Genomic DNA, 15,679 nt, shown 5'->3' with positions numbered 1-15,679 from the left:
TGGTAAAATGCCGTCTCTACCAAAAATACAAAAATTAGCCCGGCATGGTGGCAGGCACCGATAGTCCCAGCTATTTGGCAGGAGAAGCAGGAAAATCACTGGAACCTGGGAGACGGAGGTTGCAGTGAGCCTAGATCATACCATTGCACTCCAGCCTGGGTGACAAGAGCAAAACTCCATCTCAAAAAAAAAAAGGAGAAAAAGAAAAACAAAGTCTGTCCAGATAGCTATAAGACCATTCTACTCTGTCTTGAAGGTTTTACTTTAAGACCTTTTAAAAGGCAATTACTAAACAAATGTTCTTTATTTTTTATTTTGAGATAGAGTTTCACTCTTGTTGCCCAGGCTGGAGTACAATGGCTCGATCTCAGTTCACTGCAACCTCCGCCCTCCTGGGTTCAAGCAATTCTCCTGCCTCAGCCTCCCAAATAGCTGGAATTACAGGCATGCATCACCACACCTGGCTAATTTTTTGTATTTTTAGCAGAGACAGTTTCACCATATTGGCCAGGCTGGTCTCGAACTCCTGACCTCAGGTGATCCACCCGCCTTGGCCTCCCAAAGTGCTGGGATTACAGGTGTGAGCCACCACGCCCGGCCTAAACAAACATTCTTAGGAAATGACTTCCACATGGTTTTAAGAAGCAAGGGGTTTATCTGAAGTTCAGATAGAGAAAGGTGAAAGTGTTGAACATTTTATTAATGTCAAGTTTTAAAAGCTTCACATTTGGGTTACACTTGGGTTACACTAAGATAGAGGACTGCTGCTTCTTAAGGAAGTTATCCTTTAGCGTTGGGTTGTTGGCTTAGGAGTTATGGAGCTTGGCTATTTTTTTGCTAAGCATTCATAATCTATAAATTCATAATCTTGGTCTAGGACTTGGCTCAGTAAAGTTAGGCTCTCATCTTCTTCCTTCAGGAGAGAACAGACACTGTTATAACCTCCAGGATTCTCAGCACATTATCACTGCACATTTGGCAAAATGCACCTTGTAACCAAATCGACCCTCTTTAACCATGTTTAAAGCAGGTAGCTCAGTAGCAATTAAGTACATTCACACTGTTGTGCAATCATCACCACCACCCACCTCTGGAACTTTTTCATCTTGCACAATTGAAGCTTTGTACCTATTACATCAGGAGTCCCCAACCACCGCCCCCTCCCTGGTCCATGGCCTATTAGGAACTGGGCCACACAGCAGAAGGTGAGCAGCAGACCAGCAAGTGAAGCTTCATCTGTATTTACAGCTGCTCCCCATCACTCACATTACCACCTGAGCTCTGCCTCCTGTCAGATCAGTGGCAGCATTAGATTCTCATAGCAGCACAAACCCTACTGTGAACTGCACATGCCAGGGAACCAGGTTACACGCTCCTTATGAGAATCTAATGCCTGATGATCTGTCACTGTCTCCTGTCACCCCCAGATGGGACTGTCTACCTGCAGGAAAAAAGCTCAGGGCTCCCACTGATTCTGCATGATGAGCTGTATAATTATTTCATTATACATTACCATGTAATAATAATATAAAGTACACAATAAATGTAATGCTCTTGAATCATCCCAAAACTATCCCCTAACTCCCCAGTCTGTGGAAAATTTGTCTTTTATAAAAACTGGTCCCTGCCGGGCATAGTGGCTCACGCCTGTAATCCCAGCACTTTGGGAGGCCGAGGTGGGTGGATCACGAGGTCAGGCGATCGAGACCATCCTGGCTAACATGGTGAAACCCTGTACTAAAAATACAAAAAATTAGCCTGGTGTGGTGGTGGCGGGTGCCTGTGGTCCCAGCTACTCGGGAGGCTGAGGCAGGAGAATGGCATGAACCTGGGAGGCGGGGCTTGTAGTAAGACAAGATCATGCCACTGTACTCCAGCCTGGGTGACTGAGCGAGACTCCATCTCAAAACAAACAAACAAACAAAACTGGTCCCTACTGTCAAAAAGGTTGGGATCACTGTATTAAATCACTCCTCATTCCCTCCTTCCTCCAGCACCTGGCAAACACCATTCTACTTTGTTCCTATGAATTTGATGACTCTAGGTACCACATCTAAGTGGAATCATGTAATATTTGTCCTTTTGTAAGTAGGTTGTTTTTAAATGCAGTTTTGATAGACATAGAACACTGTCCTGACAATGAGTAAGCAAATGAGGGGTATAGCTACTACTTCTAGTCCAGAAATCTTTACCCTGGAATTCTTGGATAAGCCCCAGGGATCGAACCCCCTTTAAAAGATGAGTCTCTTTTTATTTATTTGGGATGGCATCTCACTCTGTCACCCAGGCTGGAGTGCGGTGGCATGATCGCAGCTCACTGCAACCTCTGCTTTCCAGGTTCAAGTGATTCTCCCGCCTCAGCCTCCTGAGTAGCTGGGATTATGGGTACCTGTCACCACACCCAGCTAATTTTTGTATTTTTAGTAGACACGGGGTTTCGCCATGTTGGCCAGGCTGGTCTCGAACTCCTGATCTCAGGTGATCCACCTACCTCGGCCTCCCAAAGTGCTGGGATTACAGGTGTGAGCCACTGCACCCAGCTGAGCTTATTTATGAGGTTTTCATAGGAACCATTAACCTGGAAAATGCTTATCACCATTCTGGGTCTGGTCTCCTTTAAGAACTTTTTTTTATTTTTTAAGACAGTCTCAGCCAGACACGGTGGCTCACGCTTGTAATCCCAGCACTTTGGGAGGCCAAGGCGGGCAGATCACGAGGTCAGGAGATCGAGACTATCCTGGCTAACATGGTGAAACCTCATCTCTACTAAAAATACAAAAATTAGCCTGGCATGGTGGCAGCGGGAGCCTGTGGTCCCAGCTACTTGGGAGGCTGAGGCAGGAGAATGTCATGAACCCGGGAGGTGGAGCTTGCAGTGAGCTGACATTGCACCACTGCACTCCAGCGTGGGTGACAGAGCAAGACTCCATCTCAAAAAAAAAAAAAAAAAAAAAAAAAAAAAAAAAAAGTCTCACGCTGTTGCCCAGGTTGGAGTGCAGTGGCACAATCTCAGCTCAAGCAATCCTCCCACTGCAGCCTCCCGTGTAACTGGGATTACAGGCACATGCCATTACGCCTGGCTAATTTTTGTATTTCTTGTGGATATGGGGTCTTGCTATTTTGCCCAGGCTGGTCTCAGAGCTCCTAGGCTCAAGCAATCCACGCGCCTTAGCCTCCCAAAGTGCTGCAATTACAGGAGTGAGCTACCACACCTGGCTTGAGAGTTTTTTTTTTTTTCTTCTCGGAGATGGAGTTTTGCTGTGTTGCCCAGGCTGGAATACAGTGGCACCATCCTGGCTCACTGCAATCTCTGTTCTGGGGTTCAAGTGATTCTCCTGCCTCAGCCTCCTGAGTAGCTGGGATTATAGGCACAAACCACTACACCCAGCTAATTTTGTATTTTTAGTAGATACAGGGTTTCGCCATGTTGGCCAGGCTGGTCTCGAACCCCCAACCTCGAGGGAGGCCTGCCTCGGCCTCCCAAAGTGCTGGGATTACAGACGTGAGCCACTGCTCCCAGCAGAGAGCATCTTCTTGGTCCCAAATCAAGATTAACTGCCCCAGCTAACCACACCATCCACCTGGTCGTATTGATTGTATGGTCCTTTATTTTGCTGATAAGTCACCTTTGACACCTAAGAGAAGTGTCACTCTGTAAACTCCTAGCCCCATGTTGATCTGGTCATGAAAGAAACGTGAGGTTGCCTTCCTCATATGAAAAATTTCTGATATAAGTGCAAATCAAACCACAATGAGATACCACTTTATACCCATGAGGATAGCAATTACCGAAACACCCGGAAAATAGCAAGTGTTGACAAGGGTGTGGAGAAATTGGAATCCTCATGCATTGTTGGTAGGGATGTGAAATGGCACATCTACTGTGGAAAACAGCATGGTAGTTCTTCAAAAATTCAAAATGGAATTGCCATATAATCTAGCAATTCAACTCTGGGTATATACTCCAAAGAACTGGGCCAGGTGTGGTGGCACACACCTGTAATCCCAGCACTTTGGGAGCCCAAGACAGGTGGCTTGCTTGAGCTCAGGAGTTTTAGACCAACCTAGACAATATGAAGAAACCCAATCTCTATTAAAAAAATACAAAAGTTAGCTGCTGGCATGGTGGTGCATGCCTGTAGTCCCAGCTACTTGGGAGGCTTAGGTAGGAGGATTGCTTGAGTCCAGGGAAGTCAAGGCTACAGTGAGCAATCATTGCTGCCACTGCCTTCTAGCCTGGGTGACAGAGCAGGGCCCTGTCTTAAAAAAAAAAAAAAAAAAAAAAAAAAAATTGGAAGCAGGGACTCTAACAGGCTTACACACCCACGTTCATAGCCGCATATTCACCATAGCCAAATGGTAGAAGAAACGCACATGTCCATTGACAGGTAAATGAATAAATACAATGCAGCATATATATATATTCAATAGAGTATTTTCAGCCTTAAAAAGGAAAGCAATCCTGACATGCTACATGGATGAACCTTGAAGACCGTATGCCAAGTGGAAATACATCAGTCACAAAAGGACAAATACTGTACAATTCCACTCATGAGGTCCCTAGAATAGTCAAATTCATAGAGACAGAAAGCAAAATGATGGTTACTGAAAGGGCTAAGGGAAAGGTGTGTTGGGGACTTTGTAGTTAACGGGTAGGGAGTTTCAGTTTGAGAACATAAAAACGGTTGTGGAGATGGGCCAGGCGTAGTGGCTCACACCTGTGATCCCAGCACATTGGGATTACACCGAGGTGGGTGGATCACTTGAAGCCAGGAGTTTGAGACCAGCCTGGCTAACATAGGGAAACCCTGTCTCTACTAAAGATGAGCTGGGCATGGTGGTACATCTCTCTAATCCCAGCCACTCAGGTCGCGGAGGCTCAAGAATCAACTGAATCTGGGAGGCAGAAGTTGCAGTGAGCCGAGATGGCACCTCTGCCCTCCCCCCAGGGCAACAGAGTGAAACCATCTCAATAAATAAATAAATAAATAAATAAAAAGTCACTTTAGCATCAAATCCTCTCCCCTGCCATACCTCTCCCAAAAAGGAGACCAGTAAAGTGAAGTTTTAAGCCAGAGGCAGCGGGACAAGCTCCTAAGGAATTAGAATAGCTTCCAGGCACCAAGAAGCCACTACTCAAAGATGACCTGATACAGCAGGGGTAGGGGAGACACATTAACTTCAGAGGATGTGGCAGGAGAGAAGCCCACCTGCCCAGTCACCTGCCACACGCAACAGCCCAGGCCCCGGCAGGGTCACCCGCTGCAGAGGTGCCCCACCAGGACCCCTGGACACTCCTTCGCACTCCTAAGTCACTTACCTCACCAAAGTGCTTCTCGATGATGTTCAAAGCCGCCCGGCTAATTTGACGGTTCTCATGCAGTTGTAAAGCCTCAATTCTATCAATCCCACCAAGTTCTTCTATCAGAAGACACAGGTTTTCCTTCTCAGACAGTTTCTCTGCCGCCTGTGACCAAATATAAGGGGACATAAGACCCCCAGCAGGAGCCCTTGTGGGGTGGGACCTCTGCCAGTCCTCAAGGGAACTGCCCCCAGTGGAAGCAGAACAAAGGCTACCATTCCTGAATGGATAGTTGCAATTTCACTCTTCCCAAATTGGTTGAAAATTATATGATCTTCCTCCCATTTCAGGTATCCACGATATACAGTCATGTATCATAAATACAGGGCCGGGCACAGTGGCTCACGCCTGTAATCCCAGCACTTTGGGAAGCCAAGGCAGGCGGATCACTTGAGGTCAGGAGCTTGAGACCAGCCTGGCCAACATGGTGAAACCTCATCTCTACTAAAAATACAAAAATTAGCTGGGTGTGGTGGCAGGTGCCTGTAATCCCAGCTACTCAGGAGGCTGAGGCACAAGAATTGCTTGAACCAGGAGGCAAAGGTTGCAGTGAGCTGAGATTGCACCATTACACTCCAGCCTGTATGACAGCATGAGACTCAGTCTCAAAAAAAAAAATTAATAAATAAAGAAGATACACAGGGAAGACTTAGAAGGTATCACAATTTTGTTAACATTTTGTGTAGAGACAAGATCTTGCTGCATTACCCAGATTAGTCTCCAACTCCTGGCCTCAAGTGATCCTCCTGCCTTGGTCTCCCAAAGTGCTGGGATTACAGGCATGAGCCACTGCATTTGGCCCAAAAACTTTTTTTTTTTCTTTTGAGACAGAGTCTTGCTCTATAGCCCAGGCTGGAGTGCAGTGGTGTAATCTTGGCTCACTACACTCTCTACCTCCCAGGTTCAAGAAATTCTCCTGCCTCAGCCTCCCAAGTTGCTGGGACTACAGGCACGTGCCATGCCAGTCTAACTTTTTTGTATTTTTGTAGAGATGGGGTTTCGCCATGTTGGCCAGGCTGGTCTCGAACTCCTAACCTCAGGTGATCTGCCTCCCTCTGCCTCCCAAAGTGCTGGGATTATAAGCATGAGCCAGTGCACTTGGCCCAAATATCTATTCTTTATCTGTGTCATTTGCTCCAAGTTTCAGGATGTCATTGGGTTGAGTTTCAAATCTAGTCTTGACTCAGATCATTCAAGAAAATTACATTAAAAAGATGCTTAAAGTGGGTTTCTAAAAGGAGCTCCCTAGTGTTACTTTGAAGCTTTTCAGATGGTTTTGTAACCTATAAAAGAACCTTAACTAAGCTGGACATGGTGGCCCATTCCTGTAATCCCAGCACTTTGGGAGGCCGAGGTGAGAGGATCACTTGAGCCGAGGAGTTTGAGACCAGCATGGGCAACATAGCAAGACCCCGCCTCTGCTAAAAATACAAAAATTAGACGGGTGTGGTAGCACAAGCCTGTAATCCCAGCTACTTGGAAGGCTGAGGTGGGAGGATCACCTGAACCTAGGAAGTTGAGGCTGTAGTGAGCTGAGATCACGCCACTGCATTCTAGCCTGGGTGACAGAGTGAGATCCTGTTATATTTATATTTATATTTGTAATTTATTTATAGAGACAGACTCTTGCTCTGTTGCCCAAGCTGGAGTGCAGTAGCTTGATCTCGGCTCACTGCAACCTCCACCTTCTGGGTTCAAGTGATTCTCATGCCTCAGCTTCCTGAGTAGCTGGGATTATAGGCATGAGCCACTGTGCCTGGCTAATTTTTTTAGGGGTTTCACAATGCTGGCCAGGCTTGTCTTGAAATCCTGACCTCAGGTAGTCTGCACACCTTGGCCTCCCAAAGTACTGGGATTACAGGTGTGAGCCACCATGCCCAGGCAAAAAATATTAATTTTTTAAAAGGACCCTAACCAAATGAATCTAGCTAGCCTCTGAGATTGCCCTGATGATCCCTGACCCCTGGTGCCCAAACCCTGTGTAGTTCCCCACTCACACTTGAATGGGGGTGACCTGTATAACCAATAGGATGTTGTGGAAGTGACAGAATGTGACCTCCAAGGTCAGGTCATGAAGGACATTGAGGCCTTCACCTTGCTTTTAGACCACTTACTCCATAGGAAGCCAGCTGCGTGATGTGAGGACACTCAGGCAGCCCAATGGAGAAGGTCCACGTGTCCAAGTGACTTCCCAGCCACCGTGTGAGCCTCCTCAGAAGCCAATTCTCTTGGCTAGGTATGGTGGCTCACACCTGTAATCCTAGCACTTTGGGAGGCTGAGGTGGGAGGATGACTTGAGCCCAGGAGTTAGAGAACAGTCTGGGTAACACAGAGAGACCCCGTCTCTACTAAAAATACAAACATTGGCCGGGCCTGGTGGCATCTGGTTATACTGCCAGCAATTCAGGTGGCTGAGGTGGGAGGATTGCTTGAGCCTGGGAGATCAAGACTGCAGTGAGCTAGAATCACAGCACTCCAACCTAGATGACAGAGCAGAGATCCTGTCTGTCTCTGTCTGTCTCTGTCTCTCCATCTGTCTGTCTCCATCTGTCTGTCTGTCTCTGTGTCTCTGTCTCTCTGTCTCTGTCTCTGTCTCTGTGTCTCTGTCTCCGTCTGTCTCCGTCTCTGTGTCTCTGTCTCTGTGTCTCTGTCTGTCTCCGTCTGTCTGTTTCTCCATCTGTCTCCGTCTGTCTCTCCGTCTCCGTCTCTTTCTGTCTCCATCTGTCTCTCTGTCTCTGTCTGTGTCTCTGTCTCTGTCTCTGTGTCTGTCTGTCTGTGTGTGTGTCTCTGTGTGTGTGTCTCTGTCTGTGTCTGTCTCTCTGTGTGTCTCTCTCTGTGTGTCTCTCTCTGTGTGTCTCTCTCTGTGCGTGTCTGTCTGCCCCTCTGTCTCTATAAAAAGACAGCTATAGCCACTCCCCACCCTGAACTATTAGTGACTGCCCCTTTATCTGATTTACTTTATCCGTAACTCCCTACCTGATGTGTCTGTCCTCCGTCTCCCCACTCATACGTAATGTCCATTACAGCAAGGACTGTCATAGTCTGAGCATCTGAAAAAATATCTGGCCCACAGACATTTGTTTGAGAAAACGAAGACCATGGTCCTTTGAGATGGCTCCTTTTGTGTTTATCCACAGGACACATGGACGGAGGAGGGTGGAGGGATTGGGGGAAGAGAAATAATCCAACTTGGGTTTTGTTTTGAGACGGAGTCTGGCTCTGTCACCCGGGCTGGAGTGCAGTGGCACCATCTTGGCCTCACTGCAACCTGCCTCCCGGGTTCAAGTGATTCTCCCACCTCAGCCTCCCGAGTAGCTAGGATACAGGCGTGCACTACCATTCTGGCTAATTTTTGTAATTTTAGTAGAGACAGGGTTTCACTATGTTGGCCAGGCTGGCCTCAAACTCCTGACTTCAGGTGATCCACCCGCCTCAGCCTCCCAAAGTGCAACTTGAGTTTTAAGAGCCACATTAAATGCCTGTATCCAGTTGGAGACATCTATTTACAAACCAACCTGTTCAGAACGGCTCACCTGGAGGATGCAAGAGATGACATCGAGGATGATGAGAACAATTTTAACATCTGGGGCGGTGAGCAGATTCACCAGCGGCTCCAGGACCCCAGAGTGGACGAGCTGGATCAGCTGATCCATGGTGGCCCCTGTTGCAAAGTTCGCCACCATCCATACAGCCTCTTTCTGGACTTTAAATTCTCCCTGCAGAACAAGGATGTTTACATTCTCTACAGATCCTGAAGAACCTAAATATAGGACACCAACTTGGTTCACTTTCTCGGGAGGCTGGTGACAGCCAGGACTGCATGTACAATTTACATAGAATGCCTTGGCTACCTGCCTCTAGTTCTTTTTCTTTTTTTCCCCCCCTCACTCTGTCACCCAGGCTGGAGTGCAGTGGTACAGTCTCAGCTCACTGCAACCTCCACCTCCCAGGCTCAAGCGATTCTTCTGCCTCAGCCTCCCGAGTAGCTGGGATTGCAGGCACTCACCACCATATCCGGCTAGTTTTTGTATTTTTAGTAGAGATGGGGTTTCACCATATTGGCCAGGCTGGTCTCAAATTCCTGACCTCAAGTGATCCTCCCATCTCAGCCTCTCACAGTGTTGCCATTACAGGCATGAGCCGCCATGCCCAGCCCCTGCCTCTAGTTCTTGATCAGAAGACAGCATCTTTGGAAAGTCAAGAAGCAGGCAGGCAGACTCACGTGGGGTCTTAGAGGGAAGCCCTAAGATCAAATAGGCTCATTTGCCCATATCAGGCTACAGGGAAAAATTGAAACTGACATTAACCAATTCAGGTAATCTACATAGACTAGGAGTTATACTTTGGGTTTAGATGACAGTAGCCTATGTCTGCATTTTTAGTCTCTGATCTAATAAAGCTTTGGCCAAGAAGCTGTAAGGCTGGGCACACAGATACAACCTAAGGGACCAAGCCAGCCCAGAGGTGACAGAAAAAAATATCACCCACGTTGGGCGCGGTGACTCACACCTGCAATCCCAGCATTTTGGGAGGCCGAGGCAGGTGGATTGTCTGAGCTCAGGTGTTAGAGACCAGCATGGGCACCATGGTGAAACCCTGTCTCTACTAAAATTTAAAAAACTTAGCCAAGCATGGAGGAGTGCACCTGTAATCCCAGTTACTCAGCAGGCTGAGGAAGGAGAATCGCTCGAACCCAGGAGGCGGAGGTTGCAGTGAGCTGAAATTGTCCCACTGCACTCCAGTCTGGGTGACAGAGCGAGACTCTGTCTCCCAAAAAAAAAAGAAAAAAAAAATTGCTCAGTAAATCTTTGCATTTATAAAGTGCACTCGGCCAGAGATACAGGAGGAATTTATCTTCTACTCTTCTATTCCTGGGCAGGATTTATTCCCAATTTATGGCTGGGGAAAACTGACCTCAGTGTAAAAACAAAACAAAAACAAAACAAATAACTTATGGCTCCAAGCAAGTTATAGTTCAAAAGATACCACTTGAAATATAAGTGTTCTTTGATTTATAACTAGATATTTCTCACTAGAATATGTACAGATTCACAGGGGTGTGCAGGACAAGTACTGAATAGATCGGAAGATGCTATAAATTTGGACAACACACCTGGCTTTTCTTTCTTGCCCAGCTGTCATACCTGGTGCACCCTGGGAACTCACCACCCAGCCTGAGAACAAGAACACTGCCAGTAGCTTCTCCTCAACCCCATGAGACTCCATCTGCCTCCCCACCCCCAGCCCAAGGTAACCACTCCTGACTATAGATGGTTTAAACATAGCTCATTCCTTTAAAGGTAGCAAAAAGAAAAATGCCAAGGATAGTCGTGCTCCTGCAAAAGGGGAATGCAAATCAGGAGAAATAATGAAGTTTTTTTTCTTTGTTTTTGAGACAAGAGTTTTACTCTTGCTGCCCAGGCTGGAGTGCAGTGGCACGATCTTGGCTCACTGCAACCTCCACCCCCCAGGTTCAAGTGATTCTCCTGTCTTAGCCTCCCAAGTAGCTGAGATTACAGGCACCCACTATTACAACCTGGTTAATTTTTTGTATTTTGCGTAAGGATGGGGTTTCACCATGTTGGCCAGGCTGGTATCGAACTCCTGATCTCAGGTGATCCACTTGTCTTGGCATCCCAAAGTGCTGGGATTATGGGCATAAGCCACTGTGCCTGCCCCCAATCTTTTTTTTTTTTTTTTTTTTTTTTTTTGAGACAGGGTCTCACTGTGTCACACAGGCTACAGTGCAGTGGTGCGATCTTAGCTCAAGGCAGCCTTGACCTCCCGGGCTCAACTGATCCTCCTACCTTAGCCTCTGAAGTAGCTGGGACCACAGGCATATGCCACCATGCCTGGCTCATTTTTGTATACATATACTTTACGTAGAGAAAGAGTTTCACCACATTGCCCAGGCTGGTCTCAAACTCCGGAGCTCAATCTATCCACCTGATTGGGCCTCCCAAAATGTTGGAATTACAGCCGTGAGCCACTGCACTCAGCCTGCTTTATTGTATTTCTACGTTTAGATTTGAATTTTGACATTACCACTTTCTTCAATTTAACTTGGCTTTTTCCTTCCGTGTATGATATCACCATAGCATGATATGTTTGTCCTGCTAAAAATAAAAGCTCCACCCTCTTTTAGTAGGGAGAGAATAGATGGCATATTCTTTGAATACCACTTAGACATAAGCCAATATTTACTAGCTCTTGAGCTTTCCGGATGCTTGAGCCATGGGGTCACCTTGTCATTGAACAATGCTTGTTCCATCTTCCAAATCTTTTAATGGGTTCTTCAGAATGGAACGCCCCCTTCCTTTTTTTCAGGCAGAGCTAGGACTGAGGTTTCATAGCTCTGCTGTGATCTCAGTCTGCTTCTATGCCTGTGTCTGGATTCCTGAAGGAGTTCAACCCAGTGCTATTGAAAAGTAGTCCTTTGCCATGGTTGCTGTGTGCCACTTACGTTTTTTAGCACGGCCACCAAGGGAGGCAAGACATCGTAGGCAAGCAGCTGCTGGATGTGGTGACAGGGCCCCGCTGCTACGTTGCTCAGGGCCCAGGCTGCCTCCTTCTGGATGGAGGGCTTGTTGTGTTGCAGGAGCTCGGGGAGCACGTTCAGCACGCCCGCGTCTATGGCCACCTGCGTCTGCTCATCTGTGCCTGTGACAATGTTCCCCACGGTGCGGAGAGAAGGAGTCTGGAAGAGTAAGGCTAGAAGTATTTCAAGTCTATCCCAGGAAAGGCAACATTCACACCAAATTCTGTTCCCTCCCAAACATTGTCATGCTATAGCTGATGGTTGTCTGGAAGACTGAACAGGAATTGTATCTGCGATCATTATTTATTCAATTCATCTATGGCCTTTTTACTTTAAGGGAGAGGGTCTTACTGTTATCCAGGCTGGAATGCAGCTCAGTGCAGCCTTCAACTCTTGGGTTCGACTGATCCTCTTCCCTCAGCCTCCCAAGTATCTGAGACTATATGTATGTGCCACCATGCCCGGCTAATTTTTAAGTTTTTTTGTGGAGACAGGGGTCTTGCTATGTTGTCCAGGCTGGTCTCAGGTGATCCTGCCTTGACTTCCCAAAGTGCTGAAATTACAATCATGAACCACTGTGCCTGGCCCTTGGATGTTTAAATGTGATTTAAAGGAACTTTCCTGGCTTCCCACTTGTTTGGCTCAAGTGGGATAGAAATCCCCAAGAAATACTGCTGTACTTTTCATATGCTTTCAATTTCATCATCAAATGCTAAGTTGACTAGTGTTTTTTTTTTTTTTTTTTTTTTTTTTTTGGGTGGGGGATCAAAGTCTTGCGTCTTGCTGTTGCCCAGGCTAGAGTGCAGTGGTACGATTTTAGCTCACTGTCACTGCAACCTCTGCCTCCTGGGTTCAAGCAATTCTCCTGCCTCAGCCTCCTGAGTAGCTGGGATTACAGGTGTGCACCACCACGCCCGGCTAATGTTTGTATTTTTAGTAGAGACGAGGTTTCACCATGTTGCCCAGGCTTGTCTCAAACTCCTGACCTCAAGTGATCTACCCACCTCGGCCTCCCAAAGTGCTGAGATTTACAGGCGTGACCTACTGTGCCCAGTGACTATACTCTTTATCGTGTAATAATGACTGAATTAGTATTTATCACCAGTGTCAAGCTTGTTGCATATTTAATTGGAGATCATGAGATCTCAATGCCATTTCTTGGTGTGATCAGAAAATCCTTCATAACTCAGAAGACCCCCAGGACAGGTCTCTGATTGAACTTAAAACAACTCTCCTACAATAACTGACCGTGGCTTTATTCAGATTTCTCTGTGCTGTAGTGGCAGCCCCAATAAAGCGCCCAGCAACAGTTCTAGAATTTTCCTAGCCTATTAGGCTACTTACCTGATTCTGAAGTGAGAGGTAGAAGTGGTACTTCAGGCCAGTCATGGCCTTACCAGGGCAGCTCCAAATGGGCCCCAGAACCTGGGGGTAAGCAACTTCTTAGAGAATTTGCTTCTCCATTTTGGGAGGCCGAGGCGGGTGGATTACTTGAGTCCAGGAGTTCGAGACCAGCCTGGCCAACATGGTGAAACCCCGTCTCTACTAAAAATATAAAAATTAGCTGGGCGTGGTGGTGCACACCTGTAGTCCCAGCTACTTGGGAGGCTGAGGCAGGAAAATTGCTTGAACCCAGGAGACAGAGGTTGCAGGGAGTCAAGATCGCATCACTGCACTCCGGCCTAGGCAACAGGGGCAACAGAGTGAGACTTCGTCTCAAAAAAAAAAAAAAAAATTTCTTATCTCATACTCTCCATGCCCCAGCACTATCCCCAACCAACTCGACATCTGAGAAATCCTATGCTAATCTCCAAATAGATGATCACTAAGGCTGCAGAATATGCAACATTAGGCAAAAGGTTAAGAAAATAAAGAGCAGGCAGCATAAAGACATCTTCAATATAATATAATGCACCCATGTTTCAAAGCAGTATATGATGTAGGTGGCATGTTTAATAACATAGCAAGGCAGCAGGGCACAGTGGCTCATGCCTGTAACCCCGGCACTTTGGGAGGCTGAGGTGGGCAGATCACCTGAGGTAAAAAGTTCAGGACCAGCCTGGCCAACCTGGTGAAACCCTGTCTCTACTAAAAATACAAAAATTAGCTGGGCATGGTGGTAGTGGGTGCCTGTGATCCCAGCTACTCGGGAGGCCGAGGCAGGAGAATCGCTTGAACTCAAGAAGTGGAGGTTGCAGTGAGCCAAGATTGTGCCACTGCACTCCAGCCTGGGAGACAGACTCTGTCTCACAAAAAATAACCTAGAAGAGCAATTAGTAATGGTTTCACTAGCTTTCTGCCTATATCTGAGCTCGTCTAAGAGAACAAACTGGGGAGAGGATAATGGGTTTTTGTTTAATTCCCAGCATCTCACTCTGTCACTCTGGCTAGAGTACAGTACGCCATCATAGCTCATTGCATCCTCAAACTTCTGGGCTCAATAAACTCTCCCAACTCTGCCTCCCCAGTAACTGAGACTACAGGTCTCAGGGAGATGGGTTCTCACTATGTTTCCCAGGCTGGTCTCAAACTCTTGGCCTCGAGCAAACTGCCTGCCTCAGCCTCCCAAAATGTTGGACAGGCGTGAGCCAGTATACCCAGTGGAATTTTCTTTTATACTTGTGTAAGAAATTCGAATGTTATGATGAGCTTATACACCCATTCAGTGTAAGTCAATTTGCTAAAGTCTACACATATAGGCCGCTAGAAGGAGACGGTGTGTGAATAGTTCACTGGGTGGTGGGATTATAAGTAATTTCACTTGGTACTTTTCTAGTTATCCAGTTAAGAAAAAGTCAGTTACTTAACACCCACTAGGATTTGACATCAAAATAGATTCAAGCTTTTGGCTAGAGAGTAGCAAAGATGGGCAGGCATGGTGGCTCGCGCCTCTAATCCCAGCAGTTTGGGAGGCTGAGGCAGGAGGATCCCCTGAGGTCAGGAGTTCGAGACTAGCCCGGCCAACATGGTGAAACCCTGTCTCTACTAAAAGTACAAAATGAGCCAGGCGTGGTGGCGGGCGCCTATAATCCCTGCTACCTGGGAGGCTGAGACAGGAGAATTGCTTGAACCCCAGAGGCAGAAGTTGCAATGAGCTGAGATCGTGCCACTGCATTCCAGCCTGGGTGACACAGCAAGACTGTCTCAAAAGAAAAAAAAAAAAAAAAAAAAAAAAAGAATAGCAAAGACCAGGGAAATGTAGATGACAAGCCTTGCTCCAAAACCTGCTAAAGTGTGTGTGACTCAAGGACTCGAATCCTCAGGGCCCGGGATTACATTTACCAAGACATTGAGTTCTGAGCTGGTCATGAGCACTACCAGCCTGGGCAAGACCCCTGTGTCAACCACTTGGCCGATGCGTTTGTTGCAGCCATCGGTGAGGTAGGACAGTGCCCAGCAGGCATCTGAGAGAATCTCACTGTCCTGGTGCTGCAGGAGGTGAAGGAGGGCCGGCAGTAACTGCTTCACTGCAGCGTCACAAGGGTATGGGTTCTTGTTTCGGCACAGATTCGACAAGGTCCACGTGATGTTCCGCAGAAATGTGATCTGTAACAAGGAGACTGCTTCCAGCATTGGGTGCAAAGGAGAGAAAATGCAGACAGTAGTGTGTTCTTACCATTTCCAATCAATATCATGGATCAGCATGAACCAGAGCTTTTTACAATTTTACTATTTTCAGACAGCCTTGCTCTGTCGCCCAGGCTGGAGTGCAGTGATGCAATCTTGGTTCACTGCAACCTCCGCCTCCCAGGTTCAAGTGATTCTCCTGCCTCAGCCTC

The 15,679-nt window shown here is 47.1% G+C and overlaps 1 protein-coding gene across 1 annotated transcript in view; it reads right to left on the bottom strand.

Moving 5' to 3' along the window:
- Nucleotides 1-681: 681 nt before the first annotated feature.
- KPNA7 (karyopherin subunit alpha 7) overlaps nt 682-15,679 on the bottom strand; it is a 35,351-nt gene continuing 20,353 nt past the window's right edge. The window contains exons 6-10 of the mRNA XM_017864361.1: nt 15,183-15,446; nt 11,826-12,059; nt 8,896-9,078; nt 5,321-5,467; nt 682-913 (exon numbers count right to left, since the gene is read on the bottom strand). Coding sequence (XP_017719850.1) covers nt 827-913; nt 5,321-5,467; nt 8,896-9,078; nt 11,826-12,059; nt 15,183-15,446 — 915 coding nt within the window. The 3' untranslated portion in view covers nt 682-826. The remainder of the gene's footprint in view (nt 914-5,320; nt 5,468-8,895; nt 9,079-11,825; nt 12,060-15,182; nt 15,447-15,679) is intronic.

The sequence above is a fragment of the Rhinopithecus bieti genome, unplaced genomic scaffold, assembly GCF_001698545.2.
Source record: "Rhinopithecus bieti isolate Rb0 unplaced genomic scaffold, ASM169854v2 scaffold_2723, whole genome shotgun sequence".
NCBI lineage: Eukaryota > Metazoa > Chordata > Mammalia > Primates > Cercopithecidae > Rhinopithecus > Rhinopithecus bieti.
Note: the sequence above shows the minus strand (reverse complement) of the source record. Positions and strands in the feature narration are given on the sequence as shown.